Source organism: Galeopterus variegatus, unplaced genomic scaffold (genome assembly GCF_000696425.1).
Source record: "Galeopterus variegatus unplaced genomic scaffold, G_variegatus-3.0.2 Scaffold757, whole genome shotgun sequence".
Classification (NCBI taxonomy): Eukaryota; Metazoa; Chordata; class Mammalia; order Dermoptera; family Cynocephalidae; genus Galeopterus; species Galeopterus variegatus.
Genome location: NW_007726868.1, coordinates 455,648 through 473,788, shown reverse-complemented (window position 1 = coordinate 473,788; position 18,141 = coordinate 455,648). Strand labels below are relative to the sequence as shown.

Below are 18,141 nucleotides of genomic sequence, written 5' to 3'. Positions count from 1 at the left end.
TTATATATATATATATATATATATATATATATATAATTTTTTTTTTTTTTTTGTCTTTTTTCGTGACCGGTAACGGGATTGCAACCCTCAGACCGGCAACGGGATCGCAACCCTCGGTGTCGCGCCCACAACGCGCTCAACCAGTGAGTGGACCAGTCTCTATATGGGATCCGAACCCTCGGCGGGAGCGCTCCCAAGCGCCACACTCTATGGAGTGCGCCACCGGGCTGGCCCATTTATTGTTATATTTTAATGTGTCTTAATCACGTTACAGATTTCTTCTGAACTAAGAATTAGAACATTACCAATAATTTGAATCACTCTGTTCCTCCCTTATCTCATCCTCTTACCTTTCCATTTTTAGCACTAAGAATCCTAAATTTTGAATACCATTCTAAATACTTTTTTAAATGACTTTCATCACAAACAGTTATACTTAAACAATATATGTTAAGTGCAGTTTTGCTTGTTTTTAAGCTTTAATAAACACAGTATCGTTAGACTTCTGATATTTGGCTTTTTTCTTTTTTTTTTTTTCCATTCAATATTATGTTTTCAAGATTTATCCATGCAGTCATTTGTTTTCACTGCTGTAAAATACTCTGTTGTGTAATTGTATGTAATCCAGTTTAATTATCCATTCTATTATTGGATGGGCAGTTTGGGTTGTTTCCTGTGTTTCCTTTTTCAAACATGCATGTATGGTCATGTATATTCCTCACAATGCACATACACAGGGTTTCTCTTAGATTCTGTGCTACTTGAAGTATGGTTGGTGGACCATCTGACACATCAGGACAATGAGTTTGCATTATTAAGCTTGCTATTGTATTCATTTGCTACCTTTTCATCAGGTGAATTTCTCAAAGGAAGAATATTAAATATTCTTGAACATTTGAACCTTGAACATTGTTGCTTACCTCATTTTATTGTGGACTGGTTCTATGAGTAACAATGTAGGAAATTCCAGTTTTTTCCCAAAGTCACATCAGAGATTGATCAGTCACATCAGAGATTTATCAATTTTATTTGTCATTTGAAAGAACCAACTTTTGGGTATATTGATTCTATTGTGGGTTTGTTTGTTTGTTTGTTTTGTTTTTAGCTCTCTGTAGTATTTTTGCTTTTTATTTCTTTGATTTCTGTCCTCTTTTATTCCCTCCCTACCTTCTATATTTGTTACTCTTTTTCTGCTTTCTTATAAAGGACATATAGCTCAAACTTTGTACCTTTTTTCTTTTCTAATGTATGCCTAAGGCTTTACATTTCCCTGTAAGTACTACTATTACTGATTCCCACCATTGTTTCCAAGAATGGAGAAATTTATATGAGGGTACTTCAAAACGTTCATGAAAAGATTCATATTATCTTTTTTTTTTTTTTGTCTTTTTTCGTGTCCGGCAACGGATCGCAACCCTCAGTGTCGCACCCATACCGGACCGGGACCGGCAACGGGATCGCAACCCTCAGTGTTGCACCCGCACCTCGCTCAGCCAGTGAGCGGGAACCGGTCTGTATGTGGGATCCGAACCCTCGGTGGGAGCGCCACCACACTCCCAAGCAGCGCACTGTAGCAGTGCGCCACCGGGCCGGCCCCATATTATCTTTTAATTCTATTTTTCCGTGAATGTTTTGAAGTATGCTTGTATTTTAATAATCAAATTTCATTGCATTTTGGTGAGAGAATTTGATCTGTATGGTAGTGATTTTTTGACGTCTGTGGAGACTCACTTTATAACCTAATTCGTGATCACTATTTTTAAAATGTTCTTTTTGAAGTTAAAATTCGTGTGTATTATTCTCTAATTGGTGGGTGTAGAATTCTACACATGTACATTAAAACCATCTTGTATTCACATCCACTGTATGTCTTGAGAGATGTGTTCAAATCCTTGACTATGATGTTATGTTTTCATTTTCTCTCTGCTCTTCTCAATTTTTGCTTATATACTTTGAACACTAGTTTATTAGGTTTCTAAAAATATAGAAAATAATGTTCTGGTGAGTTAAACCTTTTCTTATAAGATTATCTTATATTACCCTATATATATATATATATATATTTTTTCCTTTTTTTGTCTTTTTTCATGACCGGCAATGGATCGCAACCCTCAGTGTTGCGCCCGTATCGGCCCGGTACCGGCCCGGGACCGGCAACGGGATCGCAACCCTCGGTGTTGCTCCCTGCACCTCGCTCAGCCAGTGAGCGGGAACCGGTCCGTATGTGGAATCTGAACCCTCGGCGGGAGCGCCGCCGCGCTTCCCAAGTGGTGCACTGCAGCAGTGCGCCACCGGGCCGGCCCATATTACCCTATATTTCTAATTATGTGCTATTCTTAATAATACCATGGAAAGGCCACCATTCCTTGGATTCATTTTTGCTGGCATGTCTTTTTCCATGTTTCCTATCTTCTTTCTCTGTATCTGGGTCATTTCTTTAGATACGTTATCCAGTTCCATAACTTTATCTTCCACATGGTCTGTTCTCTTATTCTGATTTTATTTCCAGAAATTTTTTTTGTTCTTTTATTTTTAAAAAATCTCTGATCATCTTTAATATTCTTTTGTTGATTGGTAATCTGTATTTATTTACATGTTGCTTCCATGGCTATTCTGTATTTAGGATCTGTCAGATCTCATGTTTATTCTAAATCTGTTGATTAATGTTTCTGCTTTCAGCCTTAGTGGCTTCCTTTCTTGGTGTTTGGTCTTTGCAAGCTTGTTACTTGGATATCCTATTGAATGAAGTTAGGATTAGAAAAACTGTCCTGCAGAGGATTTTTGTCTGCTTTTTCTGTTAGCCAGGGGTTGCCAGTGGCTTGGGATCACCACATTGGCCACCCTTGTTGCCAGCACTGTTCAGGAATCTCAGGCTTCCCTTCTCTGCCTTGGACCTGGCTGGTCCACAGCTCAGCTTCCTGATGGCAGCTATGGCTCGGTGACCCAATCCCTCCAAACTGTCCAGTGCTCAGGTCCTGACCCTGTTTCTTCCACTCTGTGATCCCACTTCTGGTACTGTAGGCTTCTGGCATTTTTTGAAGGTTGGTCCTTAGAGGTTCTTCTGCCTTGAGTGAAGTGAGATTCATGATGTCCCAACATATCACATCTCTTGGAGGTCCTAGTCAGCCATAATTCTTGAAATGGTATTTTTTTCATCTTCAAGAACTAGGAAAGCAGGGATTTTCCTATTCAATAACTTAACACTGTTTATTTTTAAACAGGTTCATTTCAATATGTTTAAATACTCTCACTGAGGATAAATAATATCATTCACAACAGGATAATATAAAATTTTAAGCTATAAGATATTTGAGCATTTTTATTTAAAAGTAAAACAGACTTGGGCCGGCCTGGTGGCGCACTGGAGAGTGCGCTGCTTGAGAGCGCAGCGGCGCTCCCACCGAGGGTTCGGATCCCATGTGGAGACTGGTTCCTGCTCACTGGCTGAGCGCGGTGTGGGTGCAACACCGAGGGTTGCGATCCCGTTGCCGGTCAGTAAAAAAGACAAAAAGGAAAAAAAAAAAAAAAGTAAAACAGACTCTCATTACCTTTGAAATCAATATTTGTTTTTGTATAACATTCTAAAACCAAAAATATTTATCCGAATGTTTTTTATTTAAAATCTTAACACCACATTCAAGACTTTTCATTATTAAGCCCTTACCAGCGTTATCTTCCGATTTCTGATTTTTTTCATCTGTTGTATTGTATTTGCCAGGTGCTCTTGTGTCTTTTCTTCTCCTTGAAATGTCCTTCTCTGTACCTGTATTAACACTACCCTCCCCCTCCCCCAAACCATGTGCACCTAATAAGTGCCCGTGTAATCATTTATCCTTCCCTGAATGAGAGTTGTGCCCTCTGTGCTTCCCACAGCTTCTCATATATACCTCTTTTGCACTGTGGTGGACTTGTTGATTTGTGTCCTGTACAGACAGAATGTGATGCTCTTGAGGTTTCAGTGATTATTTGGCTCAGGAGTATTTCTCCAATACCTGATTCAAAATAGCTGCCCATTAAGTGTCTGTTAAATAATAATGAATTATTTTTATCTTTTTGCTTTTTGTACTTAAAATTTTTTGAAAAGTTTTTTATTAGTAGTATATTCACATTCAGCAAGATCATAATCTTTCCCTGTGTCTATGTCCACCACCCAACCTATCACTCCCCAATCCCCTTCCTTCTCCCCCGCCCCATCTGTAATATTCTTAGTTTTGTTCTCTCCTTCTGAAAGTTCAATGTATTATTGTGGCCTTTTCTTTGTCTCCCCTGTTCTCTCTCCCCACATCCCCCTCCCTCTCCTTCCTCCATCCCATTTATGAGTGAGAACATGCGGTATTTCTCTTTCTCTGCCTGACTTATTTTGACTAAGATAATTTTCTTCAGGCTCAGCTATATTGCTGCAAATGGCAGAATTCCATTCTTTTTTATGGCTGAGCAGTATTCCATTGTGTATATATGCCACATTTTACTTATCCAGTTGTCTGTCAATGGACATTTAGGTTGGGTCCATATTTTGGCTATTGTAAATAGAGCTGTGATGAACATGGGAATGCAGGTATCCCTTTGACATGATGATTTCCATTCCTTTGGATTTATACCCAGTAGTGGGATTGCTGGATCATATGGTAGTTCTATCTGTAGTTGTCTGAGAAACCTCCATACTCTTTTCCATAATGGCTGTGCTACTTTACAGTCCCACTCGTGGTATAGAAGAGTTCTCCTTTCCCCACATCCTTACCAACATTTGTTATTCTCAGTCTTTTTAATAATGGCCAGTCTAACTGGGGTGAGATGATATCTCAGTGTGGTTTTGATTTGCATTTCCCTGATGATTAGTGTTGCTGATCATTTTTGCATGTACCTGTTGGCCATTTGTATGTCTTCCTTTGAAAAATGTCTATTCATTTCCTTTGCCCATTTTTTAATTGGATGATATGTTTTTTTTTACTGTATAGTTGTTTGAGTTCCTTGTATATTCTGGATATTAATCGCTTGTCAGATGTAGGGTTTGCAGATATTTTCTCCAATTTCATAGGTCATCTTTCTGCTCTGTTGATTGTTTCCTTTGCTGTGCAGAAGATTTTTAGTTTGATATAACCCACGTGTTCTATTTTTTTCTTTTGTTGCTTGTGCTTTTGGGGTCTTATTCATAAAGTCTTTGCCCAGTCTTTTGTCCTGGAATGTTTCTCCTACGTTTCCTTTTATTAATTTTATGGTTTCGGATCTTATATATGTCTTGAATCCATTTTGAGTTGATTTTGGTGTATGGTGAGAGGTGCCAGTAGTTTCATTCTTCTACATATGGATGTCCAATTTTCCAAGCACCATTTATTGAAGAGGCAGTCTTTTCCCCAATGTATGTTCTTGTTGCCTTTGTCAAAGATCAGTTGGCTGTAAGTATGTGGGTTCGTTCCTGGGTTTTCTATTCTGTCCCATTGATCTGAATGTCTGTTTTTATGCCAGTACCATGCTTTGTAATATAATTTGAAGGTGGGAAGTGTTATGCTTCCAGCTTTACTTTTTTTGCTCAGGATTGCTTTGACTATTCAGGGTTCTATATGAATGTTAGGATTGCTTTTTCTATTTTTGTGAAGAATGTCATTGGTATTTTGATGGAGATTGCATTGAATTTGTAGATTCAAAGACATAAAAAAAAAGAGAAGATTACAGGCCAATATCCTTGATGAGCATAGATGCAGAAATCCTCAACAAAATATTAGCAATCAGAATACAGCAACACATCGGGCCGGCCCGGTGGCACACTGGAGAGTGCACCGCTTGGGAGTGTGGTGGCGCTCCCGCCAAGGGTTCGGATCCCATGTGGAGACTGGTTCCCGCTCACTGGCTGAGCGGGGTGCGGGCGCGACGCCGAGGGTTGTGATCCCGTTACCGGTCAGTAAAAAAGACAAAAAGGAAAAAAAAAAAGAATACTGCAACACATCAAAAAAATTATACACCATGATCAAGTGGGATTCATCCCATGGCTGCAAGGATGGTTCAACATATGCCATTCATTAAATGTGATATATCACATCAACAAAATCAAAGACAAAAACCATATGATTATCTCAGTAGATGCAGAAAAAGCATTCGACAGAATTCAACATCCCTTCATGATAAAGACTTTTAGCAAGTTAGGTATAGAAGGAAATTATCTCAACACAGTAAAAGCTGTATATGACAAACTGGTTGTCAATATCTCCTGAATGCCCACTCTCACCACTCCTGTTTAACACAGTAGTGGAAGTACTAGCGAGAGCAATCAGGCTAGAGAAAGAAATAAAGGGCATCCAGATTGGAAAGGACAAAGTCATGTCCCTGTTTGCAGACAACATGATCTTATATATGGAAAAACCTAAAGACTCTACCAAAGAACTCTCAGAGCTGATTAACAATTTCAGTAATGTTGCAGGATACAAAATCAACACCTGAAAATCAGTAGCATTTTAATACTCCAATAACAAACTACCAGAAAAAGAAATCAAGAAAGCAAGCCCACTTACAATAGTTGCCCAAAAAATAAAATACTTAGGAATCAGTTTAACCAAGGAGGTAAAGATCTCTACAGTGAGAACTACAAAATGCTATTGAAAGAAATTAAAGAGGACATAAAAGTTGGAAAGACATACCATGCTCTTGGATTGGAAGAGTTATCATCATGAAATGTCCATTCTGTCCAAAGAAATTTTATTTCTATACATAGAGAAAAGTGAAAATGATAACTGGGTAGCTTAATGTATTTCCACAAATTAAACACATTCATGTAAGCAGAACCCAGATCAAGAACATTACCAGCACTCTAGAACAACCCTCGCCCCCACACACTGAACCTGCTTTCTGTTTGCAGTTAACCTGTCCCGATTTCACCTGTTTTTTTTTAAAAGATGACCGGTAAGGGGATCTTAACCCTTGACTTGGTATTGTCAGTACCATGCTCTCCGAAGCAAGCTAACCAGCCATCCCTATATAGCGATCCAAACCCATGGCCTTGGTGTTATCAACACCGCACGCTCCCAAGTGAGCCATGGGCCGGCCCTTGATTTCACCTGTTTTTGAACTGTAGTCTATCATAATGTGTGTGTTGTGTCTGATTTCTTTTGTCAACCCTATGGCTGTGAGATTTGCTCATATTATTGTGTGTAGTTATACTTCAGACACTTTCATAGCTGCATAATAATAGCTTTTACCTCTTTCCGTATTGAATTACTTATTCTTATTCTTTTATTTGTAGAAGGAGCTGAAGAGGAGAGAATGGAAACAGACCCTGATGGTCAGCAGCCTGAAAAGGTAAAGTCTATTTGAATTGTCTCACAACAGGAAAGCCATAGACAGCATGCCTTTCAGAGCATAATGGTTTGGGTTTTTTGTGATCTTTTGATTCCCTCTCAGGGGACTATAAATAGTTCTGTCAGGCACTTGGATTTTGCTGGTTTAAAGTATAGTTCTCACAAGGCATATATATAGGACATTTTTTATTTCTTCATTTGGTGAAGTTTTATCCACTCCCTGTCGTCTCCTTTTTGTACCCCTTTCAGCCACAGTTGGGAATATGCATACAAAAGTTGTAGTTCTTGTGAATGTTGAGTTGTAGAGTTTAGTTCCCATACCTGTGCCAGAAGGAATTACAGAATGTTAAGTGATATTCTAGGAGGGTTAACTGCCAGCAGAAAAATATGTGGAGGTAGGTTTTAAAGAGTAGGTGGAAATATAAAGATTGAAATGGAGGGTAGAGAATCGAAGATTTCCACTGGCAAGGGAGGAAAGACCCTAAAACCAGTGTGAGGATGGCATCAAATTGTCTAATATGTTAGTGGCCCCATCCCTGTTTCATAAGAGACTATAAATGCAAGGTGGGCTAGACAGAAGATTACTTCACAGCCCTTCAAGGTCAGAGTTTTGGTCTTTGTATTCCTCATACTGTTATAGAACATAAGAAACAGTCACAAAATGAGAAAAAAAAATTTTGGTCACTATTTGAGTGAACATATACAAGAAGGGATTTAAGGTCTTAATTACATGTGGTATTCTAAAATTGTATATAGATATGGAGAATATGAGGACTGTTCCAAATACCATGCTTTGTTCTTTACATTTATGATTTCGTTTAATTCCTAAAGCAGCCTCATCAAGTCAATGATAGTCTCTCCATTTTATAGGCCATGTTATATAATTTGTCCAAGGTCATGGGGATTTCAAAGTCCGCAAATGAGACCAAATACTGGCCTGAGGAATTGAAGTTTTCAGTCCCTGAAGCATTATCACTGATACGCTGTTGTAGCTGTTCCTAAAACTATCAGCAAATGGCTGTAGTAAAGGACTTTGTCCACTTTTTATTCCAGCAGCATTTTTTTTGCTTCTTCGTTGGTGATGTGAAATTTAAATGTTTTTAGTTCTTTAAAACAACTAATCAATAATTTATTAAGTATTTGTTGTCTTTGAAATCAATAAATAGTATCAATTAATTCCCCTGGCATTCCTTTGGACATTGTTACCCTGGCATTTAATAGCAAAGGATGAAGAGAAAGAGCAGAGACTGTGTGATTTGGAGGCATATTATCTTATGAGCACTCAAGTGTTTAGGTGGCAAAAAGTATTTCTCTGAATTTATTAATTTCTTTTCCAGCTCTTCTCTACAAGCACTTCTGAATCTAACCCACTTCTTGCCAAAAGAAGTGGAACCTTTTGTTTGTCTAAGATAATATCACTCGTAAAAGGAACATATTTTGCTCATTCTCTGTCCTCTTGTTTTGTACCCATTTTAGCCAGAAAACAAAATGGAAAATGAAACGGATGAAAATGATAAAGCACAAGATGGAGAAAATGAAAAAAATACTGAGAAGGAACAGGATTGTGAAGTTAGTGAGGATACCAAATCAGGTAATTTGAGGAAACTCCTTAGATTTTATTGTTGAAACTGTAAAAAAGCACTAGAGAAATGTGGGTGCTTGGTGTAGAAATATTTTCTCATTTATTTTGGGTTTGTTTCTTAATGTAACAATAAATATGCATTTGAGTTTTATTTAGCAAATGGGTACCAGTGCTAATGCTGGTGGCTACATTTTGCCTCTTCGTTTTCAGTAGTATGTAGATGTACAAGTTCCTTACAATGATGAAGTCACCTCAGAGACTTGCCATTTTATTTTTAGCATCAGTGCTGATGTACCCCATTGTGCCTGTCTCAAGAGACTTGAGGAAGTTCTCTGTGTCTTACTACTTCCTCTAGACTCTGGGGTTCCCAGAGCATTGCATTGACTGATGAACAAATATGAAATTCCCCTGAATTTTCCTTTATATCCAAGGGAACTCCACTCTTATCTCAGAGAAATGAAGGAAAGACAAATTGTGTATAATGTAGAAAATACATCGCAAATAGAGGCAAACTTAAATGTGTGTATGGTTCAACAAAACTCAGGGCATTGAGATTTCTTTGTAACTTCAGTCCAGGTTTGTCACCTGGCAGAGGTCAGAGGTAAGATGGGTATTGAGACTGGGCACACCGGTAATAAAGCTTTCTGATATGTTTTAGAAGAAAAGGAGACTGAAGAAAACAAGGAACTCACTGATATATCCAAAGAAAGAGAAAGTGATTTTGGGAAGAAGAAAGTAGAACATGAAATTTCTGAAGGAAATGTTGCCACAGCCGCAGCAGCTGCTCTCGCCTCAGCTGCTACTAAAGCCAAGGTTTGCCCCTGACAGCCCTTTTCCAGTGCTCTCTTAAGCCATGAATAGTCGAATTGTTTTTAGTTAATTAGGAACATTTAGTATAAAGAGCCTTGCTCCCAATAGGAGATGACTACTTGCTTGAATGGCATTTCTAGGTTAAGATATCCACATGCAGGAGGAGGATGTTGAAGTAGTAGATCCGGTCCTAAACGGTGACTTTTTTGTTCCATTCATTGTGTCGTTTAGCCTTGTGAAGACTGCCGAGATTTAAGGCAGATTTTAAAGTCTCTTTAAGGGAATGATTGTCTTTTTGTTTTTAATTTGCTTGCAGGATTTGTCTTGGACTACTGTTTCAATCATTTATACCAGATTGAAATATTTATGATTTTTAAGATAAAAATCTGTTTCCTTGTGTGAATACTTCACCCTGATCTTATAGACTGAGAGGAGAGAGGGAACCTAAAATAACTATTTTTCTTCTTAGTTTGCCAGCTTTTCTGGGGGTGGTTTTTTCTATTTATAACATAGTATTGGCTGCACAGCATATTTAAGAAGACAAGAGAATGTTATTTTCCCCGCTTTGTATTAATTTAGCATTTTAAAGCATTCCAAATATGAATATGTGAAGTTTCAAAAAATCTTTACACTCGTCTGTTCTACCCCAGGAGTAGTTTTATTCTATTGTAGGTTACCACATTTAAAGAAGCAGTGATTACTAGAACATTCCTAATTGTTTTATCTTGAGCTGTTCTTGATCCATTGGTAAAGATGCTCTTTCACGGTTTTTAATTGCCCCAGACCATTCAGCTACTGTGAACTACTTCTTTAAGTGTTTAATCTGTAGAGCATGATTTTTTAATAGACCCATAGATGAACCAATTCAAACCACAGGATAATTGTTTTGAGTTGACAGACGTCCACATAGTGGGAGGTAGGGGTGTTCACAGGCCATAGTAATGCTTAGTCAACCCAGTAATAACCCAGCTGATTGTTTTTGTTACAACAGCTTGAAGTCCTGCATATTCATACTTACCAGTCTCTTCCAAAGATATCTCCTGATCCTATGGTTCTATAGTTCAATTTTAGGTATTCTGTCTCCCCCACCCCACCCCTGATTTCTAGAAAACTTTGAGGTACACTCTTGCTTGAGTGCTAATAGAAGCTCCAATTTGACTATTGTTTCACATTTGTCTGGTTTTCGTCTTTCATTGGAAACATCTTTTTGAGCCTCTCTATCTTCTAAGTTGGACTATTTGGGAACCTCCTTGTCTCTGAGCTCTTTAATTTCGTATTGTTAATACTGTCATCAGAAGTCTTAGGGACCTTAAGTATTGTCTTGAACATGCTCTCTCATTTTATAAACAAGAGCTAGAGGCCATGAGGGCTTCCCTTATTTGCTCCCTTTCTCAGTCTTCAAACCTGAATCCTCAGGTTGACTTTGACTCTTCTGGTTTTTTCATTGTCCTTTTGTGTTCAGCCGTCAAATCCTTCATGGTGCTTTAGGTCACATGATGCCAGAGGGGCTGATGTCCAGCCACACCCTTAGGTTAGCCTCCCTTAATCTTTTGCCTGTCTCCTCCATCCTATTTTCTATCCTGCAGCCAAAGTAATCTTTTTTGTTCTTTAACTTTTTCTTGAATTATAACTTACATTCAGATAAGTGGACATATAAATCTACAGCTCCATGAATTTTTCACAAACTTCACCTATGTAACTACCCACTTCAAGAAACCAGCCCTCCATTGGCTTCCCCATGTTCCTTTCCAGTTACTGTGCCTCCCTCTGAGAGTAATTGCTAGTCTGTCTCCTAACACCATGGATCAGTTTTTTCTGTTTTTGACTTCAGATAAATGTAATCCTGCAGAATGCATAGGAATCTTTAAAAATGCAAATTTGAGCATGTTATTTTCTTTAATAATCTATCTCTCTCAGGCTAAAATTTCAAACTCTTTAGTAGGAAATTCAGTATTTTTTCATAATCAAGACCCTTTTTAGTTCTCAAGCCTCATTTCTTATCTGTCCTTCCCTTCTTGAACTGTTTCTTGCAGTTCTGCCAAACAGAGTCCCCTCTATCTCCAGCTAAACTTTTTTGGGCACTCTTCTTTCAGAGAGCATGGTTCTCACTCTTCCTTCCTGTTATTTCCCCTCTTTATACCACTGTGCTATGCTTTACTATATGTGGCCCGAGAAGGAACTAAAATGATAGACTACCTTTGAAAGTCTCGTGAATGCTTTATGTTTTCCTCTGGCCTCATAGTTGTTAGTATGTGCACTTTTGGGCACAAAAATATGTCTATGTACTACTGACCATCTTACAACAACTGTTCGACTGCTTCACTGTAGAGAAACTACTTCTATGGATCATTTGGCCTGGCCCTTCACTATTCCGTACAAAGTTCAGAAGAGTGTCCAAAGAAGGATTTCTTTCCAGGTCACTGAATTTTCACTCGCTTATCATCAATCACTCTTCTTTTTTTTTAATCAGTATACAGTGTAGTTGATTTTCGTGTCCCTTTACCTATTCTCTCCCTCTACTCCCTCCTACCCATCAACATCATATCTGTTCACTTGTCTTAACAAGTTCAAGGAATTGAATCACTCTTATTTCTAATGGCTGGGAGCTTATATCTTCATTCTCAAAGCACCTGTGTTTCCCTCTGACTTCTAGAAGTGGTACAAATGCTCATGCTGTATGACTTTGCACATGTGAACTGTTTAGTGTCACTTACAGCTGGATCTAATACATTTCATAGCATGCATAATCATTTTTGTGCTACATGGTAATTAGGGGGTAAGGCATTGACTTAAATTACTGTAATTAATATAACTTATATAGCCAATCCAAGTTTCTCTTACTCTCATTTTGTTCTTCTGTATCTGTAAACAGCTTTGTTATTAAGAGTTTTCCTTGATAATCATTTGTCACACTCTGACATGGAGTATTAATTAGAGGCTCTAGATCTAGCTGCTAAACAGATGAGATGGCATGCTTTCTGGCTTCCTCCCTATCCTTGCTGTGTGAGGCACTCTTCAGGAGCGTGTCTGTTTTTTCATTGTACCTACTGACAAACTGTGAATTGCCCGACCTGAAGGAGGGGTATGTGGGAACAAACAGGAGCACCACTGGCTGGGTGCTCTGGTTCCCTTCCATCTGGGTGTTTAGGCTTAGAGGGAAGGAATGGCCCAAAACTATTGCTGGAATAAGCTAGAAACCCTCAAAACTAGAACATTTTAAAAGCAGCAGTAGGTTCAATTGTTCCAAGAAAGCAGAGATCATATTTTCTTGAAACCACAGATATTTCTTTTGGATTTATTCTGCAAACTACTCCGTGTCTGCATACCCTAAAGTGGCTAAAGTAGGTTTGTATTCTTGGTAACTGGTTGGTAGCTCTGGGGCAGCAAGAAGACTCTTTCTTACTCCCTCAGAAATATCCTATAACTTGCTCCTTTATGCCTGAAATTCCTTCTTGAAATGGGAAAATTTTCAGTGTACATTTTAGTCACAAGACTTTAATAGGTAAAGGTTGGTTGGAATTGATGTACACTAAACATATTGATCATTGGTACCATATCTTTACTTGATAATACTTTGGAAAAGAGACAGAAGAAAAATTTGACCTATTTGATCATTTTGCCTACAGTTAGTCCTGTTCACTTTCATCCTTATATGACTAAATGGAAAATTTCTATTCTACTGGTTGAACTTCATGATTTATTATATAAAGTTTGTCTTAACCCTGTTCCAGCCAAGTTACTATTTCTTCTCATTAATCATTTTTCTCAGGTTGTTTCTCCCACATTTCATATAAGAGGGTACCTGAAAAAATTCATGGGAAGATTCATATTATCTTTTAATTCGATTTTTCCATGAACTTTTTGAAGTGCCCTCATATCTTCCATGGCATACTCCTAGAGCTCATTATTATTCTCAGGTTCTATAAAGTCAATACATGAAGGGTTAGAGCTCTCCTTATAACCCTTCCTTGGAGGCCTTGGTCATCACTGTTGCCAGATCTTTCAAGAATCCACAGCCTGAGCATCAGCATTGTTTCCGTTCCATTTACCCATTGCTGTGTAACTACCCTAAAACTTAGTGTTTTATAACCACAGTTATTTTATTATATGTCATGATTTTGTGTCAAGGAACTCAGGCAGCCTCAGCTGGAAAAATTCTGCCCCATGTGGCATTGACTAGGGTCATTTGGTATTCATCTAATGTCTGGGCTATTTGAGAAGGTCGTAGATGACTTCACTCATGTGTGATGCCTAGAGATGGCCAGACCGGCTGGGGCAGACTGTCATCACTCTCTCTATATACATCCTCTCTAAGAAGTTAGCTTGTGAAGGGTGGTCTCAGAGTACGGTGGTCTCAGAGTAGCTAGACTTCTTACAAAGCTTAGAACTTTAAGAGTGTCGAAAGCAACAAGAAGAAGAATCTGCCAGTGTGTTATGGCTTGGGCCCCCAGACTGGCACAGCATAACTTCTACTGTACTGGTCAAAGGTTCTATCCAAAATCAAGGTTAGGAGGCACAGAGCAAACCTCTAAATGGAAGGCATACCACCTTAACCCACCACAGTCTGCTCTTCTGGCCACGAATTATATATCTTTTCTCCCTCCTGCAAAATAAACATCCTAGGAGCCCCCCAAGATCTTCTCTCATTATGGTATCAGGCTGAGGCTGGAGGTCCAGGATCTTCTCTAAATCAAGTCCAGGTACAGATGAGGCTCCTCCAGAGTGGTTACTCAGGTGCAGCTCTTTGAGTGTTTCTTTTTCTAATTGGAAGAGTTTGTAGACCAACAACAGTGGTGAGATACATGGAGGATAATTGCACTCCCATCCAAGAAGGGTTTGCATTTAAGGCACAGAGCAGTCATGATTCATAGCAATTTTGAAATCTTGCCAGGCATACATTTCTGGTTTCTTGGTCAGGGCTCAGTCCTACTCCCCAAGAATTATTCTCCATAGCTCTTGACGTGACCCTCTGGGCCTTCGATTCTTCCTTCTAAGTCTTCTTCCTATTCCATAAAAAAATTAGCCCAGTTTTGCAGCATAGTGTGGCTTTCTTGGCCTGATTTCTACTTGCTTTTTCAGTTTGTATTTTTCTCTACTTCAGTTTAAGGTGATAGAAGTTCTTTAAAACTTTGTGTGATTTCTGTGTTTATAATGTAATCTCCATAAGACAAAAGTCACAGCTCTATTTTATTGCCTAGACAGTTCCTTTTTTGCCTTAATCTCAGAGTTAAAGTGCTTTGAGAACAAAGCTCCTCAGATTTTTAGATGCCTTTTTGTCTAATTGGAAGGATGTAGATTTCTTAAAGCAGCCATGGGTTGTATTTAGATTCATTAACAACTTTTATCCAACACTTGATAATATTTATCTAATCACTTCAAGCCCCTATGAAAGCTTTTGTATATTCCTTCAGAATCTACTTCTGAACCTTTTTAAATTCAGCTGGCTTGACTTAGTACACGTATGTCACCAAGTCCATAAATTTGCATAATTTCTTAAGAGTCTTAGTGCAGAAGTATGCTATTCTGTGAAAGAAATTTTCTTGCCTTCTCCTAGATCAGAGAGATTCTCTTAGCAGTAAAAATATTCATGGAATTCAAAACAACAGAAAGGAGGCTCTTCCTCTAGATCTCTAAATACAGGAAATAGATAGTGTATTAATAAATCTATTGGGACCCAATGAGTAAAATTTAGAAAGTGGACAGTACGCATAACCAGTCTGTTTCTTTAAATGGAAGCCTACTGTTTCATTTCTCCTCTTATAAATAATGGTTGTAAGAGGGAGGAAGATGAGAAGATGGCTGTCGTTCAGTCTTAATGATTGTACTAACACTTAAAATATGAAAAAAATCAAGCAATGTAAAATGCTAGTTCTTTTCATTTAAAACCCAAATATTATTAACCAGGCCAGTGAAATAGTTTTTATATTTTGGGTGGAGTAATTGTGATACCTTTTTTTTTTTTTTTTTTCTTTTCTTTTTCAAATTTTAACTAGAGGTCAGACTGAATAGCCCATAAATCTTTAATAATAAACAAACTGCCTTAAAGTTTAGAAATTTGGGTTTTTATTTTTTTATTCTTTCTGAGATTTTCACTCAAATTTGTTTATGTAGTCTGAAGGCTACAGTGTCCTCTTAATATTCTAATTCTTCACTTCTAAGTGCACAGGTTCACTTCTAGAGATTTCTAGTGATTTTTCTAACCTCAGACACAGCTGAATTTTAGGCTTTTGTGAAAGGCTGCCATCCTTTCCACCCTTACCTCATCTCCCTCTCTAAAATGTCAAGAAGATGTAAATGTGGGACTTCCCTAGGCCTTGGCTTTTGAGTATTGGAAGTGAAGTAAATAGATAAAAAATAGTACAGTAAATACTATAATGGAGGCTTGGGGAGCCAAGATGCACAGAAGCTATCAGAGGACGTGATATTGACATGTTAGAGGCTAGCCAACGTGGGCAGCTTCCAACAAAATAGTCTCATAAGGCGTAAGTGAAACTACAGCTCATAAGTATTGGGCACCTGCTTTGTTCCAGGCACCCTTCTAAGGACAATGTATATGTCTTCACAACCACCCTAATGTGGGTACAATTGTTTTCAAGTTTCACAGATGAGGAAACAGACACAGAGAGGTAAGGTAGCTTCTAGACCATGGTTATTCAGGAAATAAGCAGTCTGGTCTCTGTGCCCTTGCTATTAACCTCTGTGCTATGCTGCTTAACAGGGCTAGGATGGCAGGAAACTTAGTGTAAAAGGAGACAAGGTGAGTGCATATAAAACAAGTAACATTTAAAAATATATCTAATTAATTGCTAAAGATGGTCCTATTTAAATTCTCAGCATAATCAAACTACCCTTAGTGCATGTGGTAATAAAATAACTTTTGCCTGGACAGCCAGTTATTAAATATCTCTTCTACCTCACACCTTAGATGTTAGATTTTAGAGTTGTCAGACCAGGATTTTAATTCCTTATCCACCACATGATAGTTGTGTGGCCTTGGACAGACCTTTTTTCCCCCTTCTTTTTATTTTGAAATAACTAAATTCATGGAACTTCCAAAAATAGTACAGTTGACCCTAGAATAACACAGGCTTGAACTGCATAGGTCCACTATGTTATGTGTGGACATTTTTCAATAAATATATTGGAAAATTTTTTGGAAATTTGTGACAACTTGAAAAAACTCCCAAACTACATAGCCTAGAAATATCAAAAAAATTAAGAAAAAGTTAGATATGTCATGAATTCGTAAAATATATATAGATACTAGTCTATCATTTACTACCATAAAATACACACACATGTATTATAATAAGTTAAAATTTATCAAAACTTTTTTACACAAATACAGACCATACTTCGCTCCATTTGCAGTCTAGAGAAATGTAAACAAATGTAGAGGGAGTATTAAATCATTACTACATAAAATTAACTGTGGTACATGCTGTACAACTGTAATAATTTCATTGCCACCTCCTGTTGCTATCGAGGTGAACTCAAGTGCGGCGAGTATCCCCTTAAAATACCATGCAGTGCCTATCATCCTCACCTGAGCAGTTTGTCTCTCCAGTAAATTGCCTGTCTCAGTAAAAAAGTGATCTCTTACAGTTTTCTCTTCCTTATGATTTTCATACTAACATTTTCTTTTCTCGTGTATTTTGTTGAAAGAATACATTATATAATACATAAAACAAAATGTGTGCTAATCAACTGTTTATGTTATCAGTAAGGATTCTGGTCAACTAGTCGTAGTTAAGTTTTGGGGAACTCAAAGTTTATACATGGATTTTCAACCACACAGTGGGTCAACACCCCTAACTCCCTGCATTGTTCAAGCATCAACTGTACAGATCAGTCCTATGTACTATTCTCCAGTGGTAACATCTTATCTCTAAAGAATCCAGTATTCTGTTTTTGTCCTTTGCAATCTGTTATTAGATATACTTTTATTATTCTTGTAGTGTTTTTCCTAATAATTACATGATGCATTCTTGAATTATTATAGTTTAATTCAAATTATTTTTACTACTTCCCCCACAGTGCTAGAACCTTAGATCACTTTTTCCTGTCCAGTGCTCCACGGTTCTTTTCTCTATTTCATTGGAACTTAATTTCATAGAATAAGTTTTTTTCCTCCTGCTCTAAGGAAATAAAACTCTGCAAGAGGAGCACTCTACGGGGAAAACTTATTTAACAGTTTTGTTTCTCTTAAAAGGTCTTATTTCGGGCCGACCCTGTGGCAGCACTCGGGAGAGTGTGGCTCTGGGAGCGCAGCGGCACTACCGCCGCGGGTTCGGATCCTATATAGGGATGGCTGGTGCGCTCACTGGCTGAGCGCGGTGCGGCCGGTCACAAAAAAGACAAAAAAAATAAAATAAAATAAAAAAATAAAAGGTCTTATTTCACCTTCATTTTTTTTTTTTTTTTTTTTTTTTTTTTTTTTTTTTTTTTTCCGTGTCCGGCAAC

General features: G+C 37.9%; 1 protein-coding gene across 2 annotated transcripts in view; it reads left to right on the top strand.

The window, feature by feature from the left end:
• Positions 1-18,141, top strand: part of SMARCC1 (SWI/SNF related, matrix associated, actin dependent regulator of chromatin, subfamily c, member 1) — a 117,472-nt gene that overhangs the window by 62,300 nt on the left and 37,031 nt on the right. The window contains exons 15-17 of one of the 2 annotated variants that reach the window (XM_008572148.1): positions 7,232-7,287; positions 8,763-8,877; positions 9,527-9,681. In XM_008572148.1, coding sequence (XP_008570370.1) covers positions 7,232-7,287; positions 8,763-8,877; positions 9,527-9,681 — 326 coding nt within the window. The remainder of the gene's footprint in view (positions 1-7,231; positions 7,288-8,762; positions 8,878-9,526; positions 9,682-18,141) is intronic. The other variant, XM_008572147.1, reaches the window with a different exon arrangement.